Genomic DNA, 22,529 nt, shown 5'->3' on the forward strand with positions numbered 1-22,529 from the left:
TGACCCTGAGCAGCGAAGGCTGTAACCTTTCTGAGTGTAGACGGCAAGGGGAAGCCATTTGCTGTCAGCGATGCTGTTTAACCCTCTTGAATTTGAAGACAGCTCCCCCTCCTAACGCACACGGATCTATAAGCTGCTCTTCTGTTGACTTCCATTCAGGAAATCTGGTCAGCAACTCCACTGCTGCTCCACAAAGCCTGCTGCTTGCTGATGAGCTCAGTGCGACGCGCCATTTAATTGTTGATGGAGGGAAATAATAGGTATCTCTAGCAGGTTTTAATATGATCTTAAAATAGGGGGAAAGTTTTCTGTTATGACATTGACACGGAGGCGAAGATTTTGAGTAATGCAGGATGATGTGGAGATGCTTTAAGATTAAATAAGAGCTATATAAAGGCTTGTCAAAATGAATTCTAATGTGCCATGAGACACTTTGCATACTCTTAAATATGCAAAATGTCTCTTGGCACCCTAGAATTCATTCTGACAAGACTTTATATAGCTCTTATTTAAACTCATACTTTATTTTTAGGGAATAGGTACTCAGAGATCCTCTTTGAATTGGAGCAACAAAGGGCAGTGTTTATTGATTTGGTTCTTTAAATGGAGGAAGAAAAACAATACAAAACAGCAATCAAAAGTGAAAGCTTGTTTAATATTGCTCTACCATCATCCTGAAAGGCATAATAATTTGAGTTACACATCTGAACTGATTGGAGTTACAGAATCATATCTCCTTTTTGCATTTAACAATATATACAATATAAAATAAATACATTTACACAAATGGACATTTGCTGGAGCACACAGTATGGTACACGTCACAAAAATATACAATTGATTGCTTTACAGATGTGAAGCCCATCTACAGCTATAGACATGGTTTTATTATTATCATTATTATTTTACTATTGGCTATAATGCAACTCCTGGATTATTCTAAGCAGTTTAAATTTTTTTGTCCTTTTATGATCTTTGCACATAAGACTGCCATAAAATGTTTTCCTAGGCAGGTAAACAGAGACGCTTAAATAATTAAAATACAATCACCAACACCCATTTTCTCTTCTATAAGAAAAATAGCAGTTTTAAATTTTTTATATCTTTTATGTTATCATTTAAATGCAAAATAGTGGAATAAATACAACAATCTGATCTGATTGAAACACAGTGTAACTACAGGGAGTCACACAATCATATTGCTTTTAAATAAGAACAAACTTAAAAGAAGCAAAATTAAAATAAAAATCATATGGCAAAAACATACACCTTTATTTATAACTTTCCAAAACTTCACATTTAAGTAAATGGTCTTATATGAAACTTGGAGAAAAGAACAACAAAATGGACCTCACGTAAGGTTTAAGATGAAAATTTACCATAAAGTCCGTGCAATTGTTTGAGGATCTACACTTCAGTTTTGTCTTGTGATGCACTTGTTTTCGTGTAGTGCTGAGAATCACTTAAACTGGTAAAAAAAAAAAAAAAAAAAAAAAAAGAGTACCTCATTCTTTTATTGAATCTCCATCTCATGTTTCGTTGGTTGGCTCTTATTTCTGAAGCCCAAGTACTTTAATGCGATACAGTGAAAACAAGATCTATATTGTATATACTTTGTTTATATATAGTGTAGTTGAATAGTAGCAACTTAAACCCTGCACAAACTTTCTGGAAAATAATCTTTGAAAACACTTACATATATAAATAGTCTTATAGAGTCAGCACCTTTTTTTCCCAGGAGTTGGATTTTGTTGTGTTGTTGTTTTTAAAGGGATGTGCCAATTTTTGAACTCCTATCACAGCTATAAATTTCAAGTTATTGACCATCTGAATGAATTGCTAATGATGATTTATCTAGAGTCACACTACAGTCACTTCTCTACTGAGAAACCACAATCTACGATATAGTCCCATATAGCTAATGATAGATACACAGTATTTCTAGCACTAGGTTGATGGAGCATCAACCCAAGGTATTTTGTTTAAAGCATACAAGTAGCAATAGTTTTGGAAACGTGTCTGCACCAAAAAGTTTTGCAACAACACAGAGCGAGTTAATAACAATATCTGAGAGATGACTGAGTGAAAGCCATATATACAGCATTTAAAAATTAGACTTATCTATACTCTTGAAATATTCAAAGTTTTTATTTCTAAGCTATACATTGGTATTCTATAATAAACCATTAGAGAAATTATTCCTTGTTTTGAAAATATTATTATGATTTCGATGTGTATCTGTTCATAATGAATACTTGCTTGGAGTTTCAATCTCTTAATTATTATTAGGAAGAACCTTATTACTGGTAAGGAATAGAGTATACTACTGTAGTCTCCTGAGGAATTGTACATCCAATATTGTCTCTAATTCTACCCTGTGTCTAAAAGCACACACCACAAGAATCCAAACACCACAAGAAGAACAAGACAACAGTCTTTGAATGCAACATAAAATTCAGAAAAGCACAGCAAACATGAAACATTGAAAAGCTGAACTACATTTCTTTTGTTTGTTAGGATTACAATTTTAATTACATCTGTGTACATAGAATAAGACTGTTCACATAGTACAGGGAGCAGCTACTAACACTGGTCCATTGGTATAGCATTTGATGGAGGTTACTGTTTATTGGTTATTCAGCGACTGTAGATTTCGGGGGCATCTAATTGATTTCTTCATTAGATTACACCTCTTAACAGTCTGGAACCTGACTGACTTCCATGCTGTGACAATACTGGTTGAAAAGCACATGTATTGGCTTAGCTCTTGGTAAAAAACTGCAGATTAATTTAAAGAAACATTTCAAAATGGATAAACAATAGAAAAAACAAACTCATACAGACTGGGTTTTAGAATTTGATCAGGCGTCTGCTGTCTTCAATGACTTTAGTTTATTTTTTCAAATTCTGGCATTTGCCTTATTGCCTCTTCAGTGAATACTGGCTCACAGCTCCTTCTGGGAAAGGTCTGTCTGTATCTTTGCAAACAGGCAGTATCTCATTCCTAACCACCGTGGCAGCTAGAAATCAGATGGCAACTGACCTCCCAGGTGGAGAGAGGTGCACTCCTAATAATTCTACGGATCTGTATTCCATGTGCAGTGTTTATATATGCGACTCCTCGTAGGTGTAATCTAATCCTTTGTGTCTGTGAACATGTAGATAAACTGGAGCTCATGTTAAGAGATTGATGTTTGGGACCAGACTGGCACACAACATAAATTGCATCCGTGATAATATGCACCTTCCCTTCAACTATTGCTTGAGTAAGTTAAATTCCTATATTAATAAATGGCTGAAAAGTGGTAAAGCTGGTACAAAAAAATCTCCATTTGTAAGAAGAAACAAAAACATTTTTAAAAATCTTCCTTCAGGATTCATTTGTCCTTCATTATTGTTCATCATTGTCCAAAGCCAGCACAAAATTGCAGTATTCTTATTTCTCTTTAGTATTGCATGAATGAATAAAGCTTAAACTATTCCCTGAAAAAGTTACATAGTAGCTAAACTAACAAATACCTGGAAGACTTGAAAAAACAATTAAGGAATCAAATGGCTGTAACTGATCTAGAGGGAAAAGCAATGATAAGAAGCAGCCAATGCGAGGTTGCTTAAGTTGTGTAATTAGAGGCTGCTCCCGTGAAATCTAATACTGCACTCAGTCAATTTGTTTATGTTGCACTGTACTTTTAGGTACGATGGTTCTCTCTCTTTGATTCCTTAGTCACTGGGGACATTATGGTTCACACTAAGTTCACTGGTATCCATGATATGGATCTCCATCCTTTGGCAGGGCTGGCTTCCATCTCTCTTCAGTTAGAGACCTCTTTTAAAAGTTCAGCAGCAGAAGGAAGAGAAGGAAAGGAAGGGGCGAAGGACAGAGGGGAAGGAAAGGGGTATTTTCTTAAATAGATCCATTAAAAATTTAGAAGAGGGAAGATGAGAGAAAGAAGAGTAAAGGGAGCGAGGAAGAAAGGAAATGAGGGCGAGAGAAAACTAGCCATGGAGAAAGCCAAGAAATAAGAAGAGTGGGAAGGAGGGGGTCTTCAAAAGTAAAGAGGAAGAGAAATGGGAAAAGATACGAGATAAGGGAGAAAGAAACTCATCAGGAAGATGTTGAGGAATCTGAAAGCTGCTTCATAGTCTTGCTGCTAAATGATCAGTGCAGTCTTTGTTGATTTTGATTTTGTTAACTAAACACTACATTTCTTCAACATCACTCGGGTTTATTTTCCCTTTTTCAGCGTGCAGGATGGGAAGGCCCAGGAAGCTTTTAGTCAGACCTTGGCCTCCAGCATTTCCAAAAAAAGTTTGTGCATGGGGACTTTGCCTTCTAGTTTGATGTTGTAGAAATGCTGCACGGCCTTGGTAGAGGTCTGTCTCAGCAGTGGCAGGGTCATCAGCATCTTGCCAGCCCGACGAGGGTCTTCCATGTGCTGGCCAGCCTCATAATCCTGCAGAGCCTCATGTAAGACATCCTGAAGCTTCTGAACAGCCTCCACATCTTCTATGTGCATGGAGTCTGTAAGATCAAGCAAAAAATCAAAACCTGAATGTGAATAGTAAGAAACTTAGCGATGAGATTCATGAATATTCAATATTAGTTTTGACCTTCTCTATGTTTAACTGCTAGACGGCTAACAGAAAGGTTGATGGTTTGAACCCACCAGCAAACCAGTCAGGGCTCCAATGGAGAAAACCTAGTAATATACTCCCATAAAGATTACAATCTAGACACCCTATGGAGAAGTTCTACTCTGTCCTATAAAGTTTCTGGGAGTCAGCATCTAACAACATCATGTAATGACGGCATCAATGGCACCTAACAACAATAGCAACAGAAAGCCTCTTAGACTACAGTCTGGTCAGTGTTTCCTCCAGAGTAGATCCCTCCCAATGCTGATTTAGAATTGATGGCGATTTTAGTAAAGCTCTGATTATTTAAACGTGTGTGTTTTCTCCTCCTAAGCATTGAGGAAGGGAAAGCTTTCTGTTCAAAGACTACAATCCTGGCAATTTTATACTTTGATTCATTCATTTATATATTCATTCATTCAAGAAACAATTGTTGAATGAATTAATATCAAAGCATTGTTCTGTATGAGATAAAGTTGCTTAAAATCCTGACTTTTTTTTTCCCCCTTCAAGATGGCACATTTCTCAGTGGGGCTGAAAAGAAGTTCATGGCCAAAAGCCTAAGAATTTCATGTCTGTCAATACACTGAATCTAACATTAGGTTCAGTTGTCATCTCTCCAGAAATCACAATAAAACCCTATCCCTTTAGGATTCTTTAGTGTGCTATCAGATGTCCTGGTGTAGTGCTACAGGATAAGAAGTGAACCGCTATGTTGATTTGAACTATGAGGTCAGCAGTTCAAACCCACCAGCTGCTCCTCAGAAACCCTATACAGGGTCGCTATGAGTAGGAACTGACGCGATGGCATTTAACCACCACCACAACAGTGTGTTATGAATAGTTCAGTAAAGGGTCCTTACATAGCCTGCTTCTTTAAAAAAAAAAAAAAAGGTTATTGAGCTCTGAAATATATTTCACATTTATGAAGGTGAACTTTGCCCTTAAATGACTAATTTTAAAATCTATTTCAATCAAGTAAAGAAAGAGTTAACAAGGTTGCCACAATTACTCTTGAGAGAAATGTAAGATGTAGGGGGGAAAAGTTACAGCTCTGGCTTTAAAACAGACACTTAATTATATACAACTTTGAATCATTTAGCACGTTTTATTGATTCTGATGACAGTTTATGTGTTAATTACACATAATGGAGTCTTTGGGGGATTCTTCATGTTTAATAATTCTACTTCTCTGAGAATGTAGAGCTCTAAGATATATGTAGTTAGCCTAATCTTTCATACAATTCAAATATCAGATTGCTTGTGCAAAAAGAGAGAGGAATGTAATTTAAAATCAAGTGACAAAACATATAATAAAGAATATGGCAAAGTAATTAAAACAGATGGATATACACAAGTAACATGTCATTTAAATTTCTTTTTGTTTATTGCTCTTCTTTTATGTCTTCTTGAATCATCTCTCCACATCATTAGAGAATTAACCCGTTTACATAGTTATAGACATAACTTTTAAATTTTTGAATAATCTGGATTATAGTTGCTAATATACTCTACCATACTAATAGAAGGGGCTTCAAAATTATGGGAAAATGGAATTAAAAGATAAATGAATTGTCCACCACTATTTTGAAACCCTCTTGTACTATATATTATATTGTTCTCACAATCAAATTCCTGTCTCGTAGAACCCAAAGAAGGAATGCTTGAAAGTTGAAAATGCCTGAAAGTGTACTCCCCAACATAAACACTACTTGATCCCTGGGAATTGCTTCTCACTGGTGTTTTCTCCTATCTGATGCCTTTCACCATGGTGATCTCATTCATTTCCAGAAACAAGTACACATCATTTTTGAAGTTGTCTAAGGGCTGGTGTGAAGTCCTGGTGTGGCGCTGTAGGTAGGATAAGCACTGGGCTGCAAGGTTGATCTGAACTACAAGACCGGCAGTTCAACCTAACCAGTCCTTCTTTGGAAACCCTATGCATGGCAGTTATGAATCAGAACTGACTTGACGTCACTTAACAACAAGAGTTGTTAGAGGAAGACCGTCAATGAGATAGACGGACATAGTGGTTGTAATAATGGGCTCAAATGTAGCTACGATTTTGAGTACGGTACAGAATCAAACAGTGTTACATTCTGTACAAAGGGCCGTGAAGGGATGACGACGACATGCTCTGATGTATTTTCTCTCTCTTTTTGCCATTAAACACAGTTTGAATGAGAAACAATGGGCATGGAGACACACTAACCTGTGTCTCTAAAAACACAAAAGATTGCAGTAAGAACCATAAAATAAAGCGAGAGATATGAGGTAGATTTGTCCACCCTATTCTGGAATGAAAAGTAAGTACTCTAAGTTAAAACTGATCAGAACAATAGGAACTGTATTCTTTAGAGACCGAGAGAGAGGAGAGGGGAAAAAAAAGAAAACCATTTTTTTCCCACCAGAACAAAATAATAAGTTGAATAAATCTGCACAGGTAAATATGCTGTTTATTATGCACCTATATTGGATGAGGCCTCTGATCGGCACTTGACGAACTTTGCCTCACTGTATGTCCTAATTGCCCTGCAAAGTTTGTGACACTAGTTCTCCGTTAAAAAGAAGAAAACAAAGATCAGGAAAGTTTAGTCACTTTCCCAAAGCAAACATATAGTAAGTGTTCAAGCTAGACTTAAAGTCAAGTTTCTGTGATTCAAGTTATACTGCTAGAAGGTGTAATACTGGGCATGACATAAATTCTTTTATGAGTTGAATTTGTCTTCAGAGCTCATTTTGTTCACCCTTCCTTTTTCATCAGGAATCCTTAATGGAGACATTTCCAGGTACAGATAGAAGATCTTTTACTGGGAAACTCTGTATAGGGTAGCTATGAAACGGAACCAAACGGAACCGACTCCATGGCCCTTAACAACAGCAAGTAGATCCTTAATGGAGACATTTCCAGATGTATATAGAGGGTCCTAATTTTCTTCCTATTCCCCCCCCCCAAATCTAACTCTAAACTTCATGATTTTGTTCTAATTCTAACAACCTGAGCAATATAAAAAAAAAGTTACTTCTTCCAGAAGGCTGACTTTCAAAGCTTGAAGTCAGCTACACAGTCACCCCAGTCTCCCACCCAAATGTTTCCTTTCCCACTAGTCTTGCCCAGCAGGAGATATATTATAGGATGTCACAGGAAATGAGGCGAGAACAAATAGCAGAGAGATATGCTCACAAACAGCAATTAAGACTTCAAACTATTCTTTAAAGACTGTGATTTAGCTTGAGAGATTTAAAAATGATTTAATCAAATTACTATGATAATTTAACTTCCCATTTACAGAAAAGATTCTAACTCATCTTAGCTTTACTCATTCTCAGATCTGCTAAGACTTTAAATGCAAACTCACTAAATCTGAACTATTTAATTAGACCATGATTCAGCTGGCAGACTGCTGAAGAAAATATTAATCTCCATTAGGGATCCTAGTTCAAGTTCTGGCTCTGCAGCTTTAATCTTTGTTGTGTTCTTTTGCCTGAATTTATAGGCTTATGTCAGGCTGAATAGAACAGTCTATGTAATTATTTAGTTGGGGCAGTTGCTGGTGATTTCTTTTTAACTTCATATTTAAAAGAAATAGTCCCCAAATTTGAACTAACGGGACCAGCTAAATTTAGCAATGGAAATAATCTATTTCTCAGTGAATTAGACAGGGCTGGGCTGCAGGACAGCAAGATAAGCACTGGACCACAAGGTCTATCTGAACTGAAACTGGCAGGTTCAAACCCACCTGCTGCTCCTCAGAAACCCTACACAGGGTCACTATGAGTTGGAACCAACTCGGTGGCATTTAATAAGGCTGCACATTATAATCACCAGGTGAATTATTTAAAAACTTTGATGCTTGAACCCATGCCTAGAGCTACTAAAGTAGAATACTGGAGGTGGTCCCAGGACATCAGTATTAAAAAAAAAAAAAAAAATTGGTGATTCTACTACCAATATAGATTTCAGAACAACTGAACTAGACAAAAAAGGCAAATAAGGGCTATTTTCAATGACTCAATTTTTAAAAGATGGCCAAAATTCAAACGATACATATACTTTCACTCAAATGATAAAAAATAACCCTTATGTAACTTTTTTTTTTTTTTTTTAACTTTAGAAGTGGAATCCTAAAGGAATGTGTCTAGTTCAGATCATTTATTCTGGGAGGAAAGTTAAGGATTCTTATATTTGAAGCTGTAAAATTCAATAAGAGTTAGAGCCATTGCAAAGGAAGATTTTATTTTTATACCTCACCTGAAATAAAATACTGCCCTTCTCTAAAATGAAAATATGAATCACTGTGGGCATGGGCATAGCTACTGAAGAAAATGCCCAATCTACTTAAAAATTGAGTTCGGGATTTGTAAGTCATTTTTGTAAATATTCCCTCAATGACCTCAAATCTCATTTTGAGGATAATACTCAACATGTTGCTGTTGTTAAGGGCCGGTGAATCAATTCTGACTCACAGTGAGCCCGCATAGGGTTTCTGAGGCGCGGCTGGTGAGCTTGAACCACCGACCTTGTGGTTCAAACGACCTTGCAGTGCAGTGCATTAACACACAGTACCACACCAGGACTCTGTATTCAGAGTAATGTCTAATGCATAACATCAACTACATAGAGAGTAACTTCTGTAGAATACAGGGTGTTAATTTTTCTTTCTTTAATGTTTTTAAACTGCCTACATGAGCCCTGGTATGGTGATCCAGGATAAGCACTGGACCTGGAAACTCAAGGTTGGCAGTTCAAATCCACCAGCCACTCTCATCAACCCTATATAGGGTAACTGTGAGTCAGAACTGATTTGAAGGTACACACGTGTTGTTACAACAACAACGAAGGGTATAGTGAGGGTTGTTGTGTTGTTGTTGTGAAGTGCCGTCGAGTCAGTTCCGACCCGTAGCGACCCTGTATAGGGTTTCCAAGGAGCAGTTGGTGAGCTTGAGCTGCCGACCGGCAATGTAATCCCCATCACAAAATGATAGAAAGGACATAAAAGTCAGCAAAAGTATACTCTCTAAAAGAGAATTTGTATCTCAAAAATTTTTGTATGCAATGTATGATTCTAAGAGAATGATCTTTTTGTTTCAATTGGCTGGGAGTTGGGGGGTAGGTGGGTATTGAAGAAAACTGGTGAGCCACACGACAAGTTGGCTCTTGATTGACATCAACAATCCTTTGTTGTTGAGTTGATTCCAACTCATAGCAACTGTATAGGACAGCGCAGTCCAAGACCGTAATCTGAATGGAAGCTGAATGCCATCTCTTTCTGTCACAGAGAGGTTGATTAAGTTCTGACTGCTGACCTTTTGGTTGGCAAACAACGACTTGCCTACAAAGCCACCAGATAGTCCTAAATTAAAAGAAAGAAAGAAACAAACAAAAGAAAATATTTAGTCAAAAAGAGGCAGACTATATTCTAGAAGATGGCAATTTTATGATAGCAAGGTGTTTTATTTTTTCCCAAATCTGTACATAAAGAAATCAAACAGAACAACGAAATAGCAAAACTAGAATACCATGAGTGACATTTACAACAAAACTGGGTGACAAAGTATTCCCAAGAACTCCCAACAGCCACATGCCTGTGTGGTATTTACATCTGTTTGAATGAAGCTGAGGGAGGAACCCAAGCACTGTAATGGATCTAAGAACAAGAAACTCCAATACAGCTAACAGGTTATTACCAGAAAGCAGGATGGCAAATGTCAGAACTATAAATGAAACTAGGAGGGTCTTGTCCACTTTTGACAACAGTTTAATGCCAGGGGTCCTCAGGTAACACACAAAGGAGATGGAGCACCTGCGAACTCACAACATTGACCCAGCAAATATCCCTTTCAGAAGAGAGCTCCAGATTCAGGAGCAAGTGCATAGAATAGAAACTTTTAAATAGGAATACACTATGCTAGATGAAAATGAAGAAACAGATTTAAGATTCTCAAGGGGAGAAGGTGTGTTAATAATTTTATACTCAGCAAAACTGACTTTCAAGTGTTCAATGTTCAAAACTCAGGGAATATTGTTCCCAGAAGTCCCTCCTGAGGAATCTATTATTAGCGAACCACCAAAGTGCCAAGAGAAATTCTGATATATAAGAACTAGTGGTGAATACAAAATAGCTTTTCTCAGAGCTAGACTTAACTCAGAGTGAACAGAAAGTGAATACAGTATTTAATCATAATGTTAATACAGAACAACGATACATTTAGGACAGGAAGAATATGAACAAAAAATATTTTTTAACTATCTTCAACGATAGTTTTTGTAGTAGCAGTATATTAGTGTTGTTATTTTGGGACTGGTATATATCATATAGGTTAAAATATATACTTGTAATTATGGGATAATCTATCATCCCCTGCATTCTTGGAAACCAGAATTCTTGATGTGGAAGAAAGTAGATATAAAAGTGATCGTGAAAGAGGCTAATAAAAACAATAACAAACAACAATGAAAATTTGTAAGTTCTGAATCTGAAGTAACAGTATCTGCTAAATACTTGATTGTTAACCAAAGGTTGGTGGTTTGAACCCAAAAGCTGCCTCTTGGGAGAAAGCCATGGCAATCTGACTCTGCAAATATTTATAGTCTTGGAAACTGTATAGGGCAGTTCTCCTCTGGCCAGTTGGAATACCATGACTTGGTATTGCTGGCAATGGGTTTGGTGGGTTTTGGTATTAACTCATGAAGCACTCTTAAAATCATAAACCAGAATTATGTATGTGTGTTTGGGGTGGGGGTGTATTCCTATTTCTGTCCACTGAACAGGCCTAGAACGAATGACCAGCCCTTGGTCAGAAAATATTTGATCCTGGAATATTTTGTTACACCAGATATAAAGATATTATTTATGATACTGGGTCAGTCAGAAAGATCACAAAAGTCAACCTCAACAGATTTCCACTGATGAAACCTGGGACAATTTGAGCTTCAAAAAAGACAGTACAATAGTCCCTCCGTATTTGCACATTATGTGGAGTCAAGCAACTGCAAACAGAAAATATTTCAGAGGAAAAATGGCTCCTAAAAAGTAATTAATGACTTTGCAGTCTAGGAGCAGAGGTCCCTGGAACCATCAACAGAGACGAGCAGAGAGCGGGACGCTGCCCAGAGAAGCAGTGATGCCAGAGATGGAGGCAGAGACGATGATGTGGAGAGATGGAGCAGCTGGGGACTTTAGACCCAGAGAGGGAGAGGGGCTGTGTGCTGACAACTGGGGAGCAAGCTTGCAGGGTATACCCTTTGGTTGTTTGATGATTAATGGAGGGGATTGTAACCAGAGCAATGAAACGATATACGATAGGATAAATGTAAAGCTAATGTTTTCTCATGTAAACTACCACATACTTCACAATAAAACATTAAAAAAAAAAAAAAGTAATTCAGTGGTCAAAGCAATTCCTCTAAAACTAAGAGGGAGTATAATGTGTACTTACAACATATTAGGCATTGTAAGTAATCTAGAGGTGATTTAAAGTAAGGGAGGATGGGTATAGTTCATATATCTATATCTAATATGTAACGAATCGGGCTGCGAACCTTAAGGTCAGCGGTTCGAAACTACCAGCCGCTCCGTGGGAGAAAGATGAGGCTTTCTACTCCCGTAAAGATTTACACCCTCGGAAACCCTGTACAGGGTCGCTATGGGTCGGAACCGACTCGACGGCACTTAACAACAACAACATATATGTATATATATAAGGAACATGAGCAATGACAAGGAAACCTGGTGGCACAGCAGGTTAAGCACTGGACTGCTAACTGTAAGGATGCTGGTTCAGACCCACCAACCTTTATGGCTGCTCCCATAAAGATTTACAGTCTTGAAAACCTAGACAGCAGTTCTACTGTGTCTTATAGGGTAACCAAATGAGTCAGAATTGACTCGAGGGAGGTCAGTTTTGAGCACTGTCAGATTTTGGTACCTGCAGGGGTCCTCGAACTAATCTCCCACAGATACCAAGGGATGACTGTAATTGTAATACATGAGTTTAAAGTGACTTTCAGAACAAAACACCAACTGGTCACTTTCAAAGTAAGACAAGAGATCAATTCTTTCTGGCAAATAAAGAGAAATAATTAAACATTTATCTTTCTTTTGCTATGCAAATTGTACCACTGGTAACCAAAAAAGAGATGAGAGAAAACATATTGTGTACACATGAACTAAAATGAATGATAAATTTTACAAATCACCATTTTGCCATATTCAATGATTTAGACAATTAGCAACTCTACTAACATCACATAAAGAGAGACAAGGGGCTATTTTGTGTCTGCCAACGAGCAGCACACCTTCTATCGGTACTACAAGGATAAGAATGGAATCTGATTAAGCCTCTGGATCCAGCTGCCAACTTTCAGGAAGTAAAAAAAAAAAGACAAAGGAACATGATGAAATGCTCCAAGAGTATGCAATCTGCAAAATCTAGGCAGACCAAATGCTCTGTGTTCTCCAACAGATAAATTATTTTGAAAAGGAAAAGGAAAGAAGAACTAGTAGATTAAAGGAGACTTAAAACGTACTAAGATTTTTAATTTTTTGGTAAATGGATGAGACTAAGTCTGGGTTTAAACATTTAATGATAAAACCACAAAAAAACACAAGGAAATGACGACTACAAAAGTCAAGGTAGGCTATTTTGTATCTTCATAATCACTCATGATTTGAAATTGACCAAAATAACGATTACATTACATCAAAAGCATCTGCTAGGCCAGAAATATTTTAAGCATGTAGCTTATTTGTTCTCGAATATTTTGTGCTCACATGGCTTTCTTAAATTATTTTTAACCCTCCCCCTGACCCAACACACACACAAAACAAAACAAAACAAAAACCCACAACAAAAATCCCAAACCAATTATCACGGGGCTAACTGCAACTCAGAGAAATCCTATAGGACATAGAACTGTCTGATCTCATAGTATTGTCAAGGCTGTGCATATTTATTAAAGTATATGAGCACATCCTTCCTACTTGGAGAAGCATGTGAGTTTGTACAGCCAATCTTTGCACTAGCATCTGAGTTCTCTACTGAACCATCAGTATATAAAAGTAAACTTGGGGCTAGTGATAATAATGACATTCTTAGACATAAGAGTCAATAGGACCAATTGAGAGAAAAGAATCCTATAATATAATCTGACCCAAAATGGTTATAAGGTTTTTTCACTATACTACAAGGAGCTCTGGTAGCATAGTGTTTACGAATCGGGCTGCGAACCTAAAGGTCAGCGGTTCGAAACTACCAGCTGCTCCGCGGGAGAAAGATGAGGCTTTCTACTCCCGCAAGGATTTACACCCTCGGAAACCCTGTACAGGGTCACTATGGGTCGGAACCGACTCGACGGCACGTAACAACAACAACAACAACAACCCAAATAATGGGATAAAAAATATGTATGTTGATGTTAAGTACCATCAAGTTGGTTCTGACTCACAGCAACCCTATACAGGGTTTCCAAGGAGCAGCTGGCAAGTTTGAACCCCTGACCCTGCAGTGCCACATCATGACTCCCTCCCAGACAGTATCATAAGGATATAATAATTGCTCAAGTAGCTGTTGGTATTCAAAGGTAAGAAAATACATAACTAAATAAGTCTATACATTTTCAGAGCTTTTAGAAATCACTGAATTTATTATTTCATGATTTTCAGATATCTCTGATGCTTTTATTCATTTTGATGTTTGTTTTGTTGAGAATATACACAGCAAAACAGACACCAATTCAAGAGTTTTGACATGTACTATTTACAATTTAACAACTAAGTCATTCTCAACCTCCTTTTTTGGAGTTGTCCCTCCCCGTTATCATAAATTTGTGGCCTTTTAAAGTTCCTATTTAAACTTTCAAGTTGCTGTGTTAATTGGTTCCCATAAAGATAAGTGATAAAAGAGTGTAGTGCTCAAAGCAGATTTTTTTTTATTAGTTAAGGTAAGCTATTGTTTGGTTTGAAGAAGACTTCAGGGTATATTTTGGCTTAAGATTTAAAGATTATCCCAGGGCAAGAGTTTCAGGGGTCCACCCAATTTTCATTGCTCTAGGAGGTCTGGAGACCATGAAAAATTGAAATTCTGTTCTGCATTTTTTTTCCCTTTTGATCAGGACTATTGTATGGAATCTTCGATGAAATTTTTCAGTAATGGTAGCTGGCAACATCCAGTTCTTTTGGTCTTATGGCAAAGGAGGCAGTTGTTCTTGGAGGCAACTACCCAACATATTCCATATTCTTCTTTTAATAATGACAGCTGCATCTTTTTCTGTTGCTCCAGGCAAACAGAGACTAATTGTACCTTGGATGGCCAATGTAAGCTTTTATCCAGGTATGATGCAATGAACTAGGAAGTAGAACAGAAGTACTAGGCATGTTATTAGGCTAATTAACTGGGATGCTCCATGAAACCGTGACCCTAAACCTGCAAATCTCATGAGGATTTCCGTTGAACATAAGTATACTCTGAAGCATCTCTGTTTGTTGTACTTGCAGAAAGATAATGATCACACAGCTTCTGCCAATTCAACTTTTTACAGGTATACAGCTTAAAGGCAGCATTAAAATGATCAGTTGTATAACCCCACCCTTAATCAATGTGAGGTTTACATTATTGTTCATCCCCTGGTACTTAATAATAAACTTTTTTCTCCATACATTTGCCTTTTCTTGTTTTTTTTACGTAAGTGAGGTCACATAACATTTGTCCTTTTGTGATTATCTTATATCTGTCCAGCCCCATCCAGATTATAGGATGTTCTCAAGAGTTCATTTCTCCTATTTACTGAGTAGCTTGTGGAGTCCTGCTGTGGGGTAGTAGGATAAGGCCGGTTATGTACCACATTTTGTTTATCCATTTATCTATTGATTAACATTTAGGTACTTGACAAGAATCTAATAACCAAACATATATAAAACAACTTCACAACGTCACAACAAAAAGACCAATACCCCAATCATAAAATGGGCAAACCCAATCATTCAAATGGCCCCAAACACAAGAAAAATGATCAGCATCATCAACCATAAGATAAATGAAAATCAACACCACAAGATACCATTTCACTTTCAACTGGATGACTAAGATTCAAAACAAAACAAAAACACAAGATCCCTGTATAGGGTTACAATTAAGCAGGCTCAAACTGTGGATTTTGTGGTTAGCAGTTCAATGTTTATTACATGAGCCACCATGCTCCCAGGGAAAGCTACTATACCTATACAAATGACAATAAAATAGACTTTTTGCACAAAAAAAGTGATCTATGCTAATTTTAAATCCTTAAATGTTAAAACAACACCTAAGAATTTTTTAGGGTAACTACAAGCAGCAGTGGACTCCTTGTATGGCGCTGTAGGATCAGCATTGGACTACAAACCACAGGTTCAGCAGTTCAAACCCACCAGCTCCTCAGAGACCGTATACAGGGTCACTATGAGTTGGAACCAACACCATGGCACTTTAAAATACTTAGCAGCAACAGCACTGAGCAGCATGAGAGTCTTTTCACAATGATGTGTTTCTGAACAGTTGAAGAAACTTACACTGGATCGTAAATTTGAATTGACAACTTTATTGCTATCCTCCAAAATATTCCAAAAAAAATGGAATAATCCAGCATCATACCGATAGTACCAAAGAAAATTACTTTCTATGTAGTTGATTTTAAGCTCAAATGGTGGAGAGGGGGCGGTCTGGGGTAGATGAGAGAGGCCACAGAAGAGGTGGCACAGTTTAGAGATTAAAATAATCCTTACATTATTTATTCATTTCTCTGATTCAATTATTGTTACTATTATTATTTTGGTATTGAGAGACTAAACGCATGTTAAAATCAGTTACAGAAAAATGTCATGACATGGAGAAATTTTCCATGAAAAAAAGGAATACTACAACTCTGTACTATGATATTTAAAAAAAAAAAAGGGGGGGTGGTTTGTTAACTACTCTGGTTTTAAACAAGACAAAGAAACTAACTTGTTTTTTACACAAACATTTTCTAATCATTCATCACATTTCCTTTCCTAAACAGGAAGGGTAGTATGTGGTATTAGAGTATTTGTATATATCAAAAATAATAATGAAGGTACTTTTAAACAACAAAGAACTGCTGCTGCTAATTAATTCAGGTACCCAGAATTATAATACATATTCATCAAGTATACTGCTAACATCTAAAAGGTTCTGTCAAAGTTTTGGCATTACTCATCAGTCGATTAGTTAATACATTTTAGAAAGCAATTTGGATCATAAGGTAAAAGATATTGCAAGCTTACCATATTTAAAAATAATTAACTAAATAACCAGCAGCTCTAAATGTTTTAAAATAGAATTATTTTGGGATCACCAAACAAAATATCTTCCCTGAGGTATTGCTATAAAATCTTTCATCTTAACCATGAGAGCTGTTAGGATGTGAAGTTCATGCAAAGTAGTAAACTCAGAAAAATCCTATCCCATTTCCCACTTTGATCTTCTACAGAGCAGGAGAAGGGGTTTTTGAGTGTTTATAAAAAAGCCATGCCATTTTTCATAAGGAATCATATTTTACATCTCCACAGAGGAGTGAAAGAAGAGGGGTAAATGGTGCAGTGGGGTTATGTTCCCAATTAGAAGCATGAAATGCTAAACTCCATTATGAAGACAAATAGGAAAGTACAACTTCATTGTTGAAAACAATTTCCCTCCTATCAGTCCAAGGATTCATGCATCAATATTGTAGATGAACTGTTAATTACAAAATCAATTAAAAATTATTTCTAAAAACAGTCACGCGCCTCTGACTCTCATGGGGGCAATTTGGGCAGAAGGTCTCATCTCACTAGATCCACGCCAAATCACAAAGTCGTCATCCACAAGTAAGCAAAAGCAATCTGGTTTTTCATTTTTCAGCGCGGCTGAGCCCAGCCTGAGATTGATCGTCACATATGGCCCCAGAAAACAAACTGTCAATACCTTGAATGCTGCAGAATTTGAACAAATAGCCGTCCGCCCATTCAAGCCACTCATTGCATCCCATTTAACAGATTTTATTGACAGTTTCCTTCTTGTAATTAAAGGGAAAACTACTGGCCGGCAACCAAGATAAAGTTCAAAGATAGGGTCAAAACAAAAGCAGATGGAGGGGCACGGTATGACTGTCAGTGGTACACAGCATCAGAGCACATTATTGACACCCAGGTATCTAATGATCGGCACGTCATTAAGGAGGATCTATCCTGAACTTTATGCAAATGCTAAAAGAGACTTAAGACCACAATAAAGCATTAGGAGAAGCACAAAGGGAAAAACAACAAAGCACCAACGATTTTTACTTATCAGAGGTTGCTCCCTATTTTAGCACGTTTCAGTTCAAATGTAACGAAAATGTAGTCCCATCATTCTGAACTTTTACTGCCTACCTACAGCCTTTGAGAGAAATACTCCGCCAGCAACAATTTACTTCTAGAGAATTCCAGAATGTAAGAAAACAGAGAATTCTTTGATAACCAAAATTAATGGCAACACCAACTGCATAATTAGCATCTTTGGGAGGAAATACGTTTTGTGTATATTCATAAGTCACACAATATCCCACTTTTGCATAAAATAAAATGGAGCTAACTTTGTTTCTTAATGCTCCTCTGACAAAAAGTGTGTGCTTCGCTGTGGTTCACATTAGTAAATGCATTAGGTGGTAAAAGTTTTATAGCTTCCAATAAGCAAGTAAAATAAAAATAACTCCCTTTGCGTTTATTTTTCTTATATTTCACTTTTCATGAGAAAGCTAAAATGGTTATAATTTTGCTGACTCTTACAAAATTTATAAACTGGGTCTAGCAAATCCCTAAAGAAGAAGTTAAGGGAAGGGGTAAAACTGACACATTAAAATATGTAACGACGACCATGTCAATATGCCAACCTGAATTAGCAAGAGCTATAGCTTTGAGGGTGACAAATTCTTCTTTCTCCAGCTTCATGCTCTTGTATTTCTTTACCAGCTGCAGGATAGCATTATTTAGGTCAAGAAGGCCTGCTAATTTGGACTGGTCTTCATCCATTATATAATCGTCTGCATAGACAAGTTCATCCTCAAACGAAAGGGATCGGTATACGACACCAAGGATCAAAATTTCCATCCAAGCACTCTGCAGAAGACTCATCTGGTCCGCCAGGGACAGAGTGGAGAAGCCTGCATGGGAAAATGGGCAGATCAAGTTACTTTCAAGCCACAATTTCATAATGCAACATTAGTTTCATATGGTCTTTGGCTTCTGCATCAGGGCTTAAAATTATGCTGAGCTTTGATTAGAAGCTCTTAAGGTTTCCACTGATCACTTTGCAAATAACACAGTAAAAGTCACAAAACAGCTTCTGTCTGTTGGTGTTCTCTATAGGCTGTAGAGATGTGTCTGAGGAGAACGTAACAGAAACAGTTTTGTCTTTCATTCGAGAATACCATGTCACCTTTAAATATGCTTGACTTTTCGCTCAAGTTTTTATAAGGTTCTTATAGGAAGCCAGATTTTTCAATGACCTCATCTGTAAAACCTAAAATTGTTAAATAGTATAGAAGTAAATGAATGTCAAAAACAAAGGAAAGTCATTTAGGTTAATAGTCAAGTGCAATTTGGAAACATTTTCTGTAATCATCACAAGTAACAAACAGTGAGTAATGAGTGTTCTTAAAACCATAAGTCATTCTAATTGGATATTTTTGCACCACTGATACTTAAATTGAAAATGGTGGTTATTGATGCAAAATAAAGTAGAATATTTAACAGCCCAGCCCTTGGCCTACCAAATAGAATTAAATGAACCCTTCCTACCGAAGGGTTCATTCAATTCATTCTTGTCTTGTTGTTTGATACCTTAGGGTCAATTAGACTCATAGTGACCCTATATGATAGAGAAGAACTGTACCACAGGATCGCCTAGAGAGCCTGGTGATGCTGCCATTAAATCACTTGGTTGTTCATGGAAAGGTTTGTGGTTAGAAACCACCAATTCCTCCATGGGAGAAAGATGTGACCATTTGCTTTTGTAAAGATTTACAGCCTTGTAAACCCTTTGGGGGCAGTTCTACTGTCTTACGGGGTTGCTATGAGCAGGGATACAGTGAACCGCAATAGGTTTTAATCTCTATGTGACCAGATCACCAAATTATTCTTCTGCAAAGTCGCTGGGTGGGCTTCAACGCCAACCTTTCTGTTTGCAACCAAGCACTAAACTGCACACCACCAGGATTTCTTACACTTGTTATAAAATGTCAAGTTACTTATACTGTTAAATATGGAGGTAATGATGTTTAGTAGAAAGGGAGTCAACAAAGGTAGATCCTGAAGGCAAATACTAGACCCACTGAGCTGCTACTGGGTGTTTCACCTTAAGCAAGAGAATTTATTTGTTGCTTAATTTTCTGCATTTGATAACATACAGTATTTACCTAAACATATACTTGTTTAGTGTTTTCTAGTAGACTCTGACTCATAGATACCTTGTACAGGGTTTCCAAGGAGTGGCTTGTGAGTTTGAACCTCTGACCTTGTAGCCAGCAGACCAGTGCTTATCCTATAGCGCCACACCAGGAATCAACAACAGCAAATACATATTTATAGCATGCATTCAATAAGTGTAACTATAGCACATGTTACTTTTATCTGAAATAGCTGCATGATTGCTTCAATTCTTTACTGCAAACCTGGGCTGCATTCACACCTGCATCCTTAACACCTTCATGAGCTAGAAAGAATAGAACAGGAAAGAAAAAGAAAAAGAAAAAAAAAAAAGAAAGAAACCATTCCTCAATAAGGAAGGATGAGGTAGTACAATTAAACCTATTTAGGAATAAAGAGCTAATATATTTTTATCTCCGAGCGACTAAATCGAGATTCTAAAAAGAAGTCAGTGAAGATACCTCATTATCAGCATGCTGCTTTTTCCAAAAGCCCTTAAAAAAGAAATGGGTTTTTAAAACTTCACTTCTGTTTCCAAGGGTATATCCAAGAATTCCAAGGGTGCTGCCCCCCCCCCCCCCAATATTTTTGGAGGATAATGGTACCATGATTTAAGGTCCTACCCACAGGAATGCTACAGAAGTTCAGGGAAACTTTAATAATGCAACTTATGGAATCTAACTTCATCAACACTCTCCTTATTCCAGACCCACTGCCCAAATTATAAAATAAATACCCACTGGCTGCTCCACATTTAGACTCTGGCCTACAGTTACTGTTGTTATTTGCATTTGTTTCTGACTGCTCATACCTCATACTAAAACTACTGTATAATATGGTCAGAAAATAATTTCCTGTCCTGTTGGTGAAACCTAGTGGTTTGCCATTTTGGCAACATTAACTATAAGTGCTTAATAAAATCATCAAAAGGGATTAGTCAAGCTTTTCTTAAGAAGGGGGTCTTAGCGAATGTGTAAAGCATCTTTTCCGTTGTTTACCAAGTCACTTACACGTAATTTGGCTAGGCTTCTGTGGGACTGGTTGGGTCATTTCCTCACTTTTTTTTTCTTTTTGAACTGATATTTTGCATTAACTTAAGACATATTTTCTTATCATTAGCAATCCAGTAACTAATAACATTTTACACAGGGATGCAGAAGTGAGTACTTACGCAACTTAAGTAATTTGACTTTTGCTAAGGGGAAAATTATTATCCATAAAAAACAACAACAAAAAAAAAACATAACCAGATTGCTCTTTTTTGCTACTCTGCTGCAAAAAGGGAGATGCAATGCCAATCTAATTATCTAAATCAAAAGAAAGGGGAGAGACTATGATATTCTTTTGTAAATTAAATAAATGGAAAAATAAGGATCATCTGGAAAATTCTGAGAAAAAAGGAACAGGGATTTTTAATTCTACTTGATTTCCTTGCTTCTTTTCAGGCTCCCAAGCAGCAGTGTTTCTGCAGCAGCAGATGGACAGAGCGTGTTGTAGCCCGCAGCGCTTCCCCGTGACAGCCCTATTCTCCCTCCCAGACACTGCTGTTAGTAAATAGATTTACACATTCTCCAATCTCCACACATCTTTCTGCCGAATAATTAAAAGCAGGATGATTAGTTTATTGAGTGGAAGGAGGAACTTTTTTATTGAGGTCCATCCACGATTTTATCAGGGCCAGCACTTTTACGGTTGTCAGGAGGGTACAGGCATCCAATTTTTCTTATCTGCCTGATTAATACAAACGCTGTTTCAGGACGCATTAATTAACAGATACAAATCTACGTTCTCATGGAAGGATCAATACAGAGAAGAAAAGAGGCATCAATGTGAATTTAGTGCTGATGATGGAGAAGGCACTCTATCGACATTTACGTGCACAGAAACTTGAAAGTTGCACAGGGGCCCCTTTGTCCCTGTGATTTACAAATTAACAATTTTTTCAACCATAACAATGTTTCACACATTTCTTGGGAGTTTAATTAAGCAAAAAAGCAATAGAATTCCGTTTTTCTTAGGTTGACCCTACAATTTGTTTCTTCTGTGTCAATGGGTAATATGTGTGTTTATCCTTCCTGCAACTTTAACTTTCTTGTTCCTTTCACTGTCAATTACATAAAAAGAAGAAGAAAGGCAAAGCAAAGTCTCTCTTTTTCTTTCTTTCCTTTTTTTTGGGTCTGGGAGTGTGGAACAATGGATACAGGACAGAGAAAAAGGTTTTGACACGTTTGCTTGATATTCTCAAGACTATTTTAGCAATTAAAGATGAAAGGAAGCATAATTTTTCCCAAAATCATAGAAAAAGGGACAACTAATGCTTTATAAGATAATAACAGTCTGGATGTGTGTCTTTACTTGGTTTAAGAACAGCTGAATTTCAGCAATTTAACACTTTACTAATAACTTGAATCTGGTACAAAGAATTTTCCTGCCCCAATGCCTGAGAACCAGTTGTTG

General features: G+C 37.1%; 1 protein-coding gene across 3 annotated transcripts in view; it reads right to left on the reverse strand.

Moving 5' to 3' along the window:
- Positions 1 to 3,994: 3,994 nt before the first annotated feature.
- LOC102824254 (estrogen-related receptor gamma-like) overlaps positions 3,995 to 22,529 on the reverse strand; it is an 812,051-nt gene continuing 793,516 nt past the window's right edge. The window contains exons 7-8 of one of the 3 annotated variants that reach the window (XM_006869693.1): positions 18,539 to 18,808; positions 3,995 to 4,522 (exon numbers count right to left, since the gene is read on the reverse strand). In XM_006869693.1, the coding sequence (XP_006869755.1) occupies positions 4,278 to 4,522; positions 18,539 to 18,808 (515 nt within the window). In that variant the 3' untranslated portion in view covers positions 3,995 to 4,277. The remainder of the gene's footprint in view (positions 4,523 to 18,538; positions 18,809 to 22,529) is intronic. The other 2 variants (XM_006869694.1, XM_006869692.1) reach the window with 2 other exon arrangements.

Source organism: Chrysochloris asiatica, unplaced genomic scaffold (assembly GCF_000296735.1).
Source record: "Chrysochloris asiatica unplaced genomic scaffold, ChrAsi1.0 scaffold00133, whole genome shotgun sequence".
NCBI lineage: Eukaryota > Metazoa > Chordata > Mammalia > Afrosoricida > Chrysochloridae > Chrysochloris > Chrysochloris asiatica.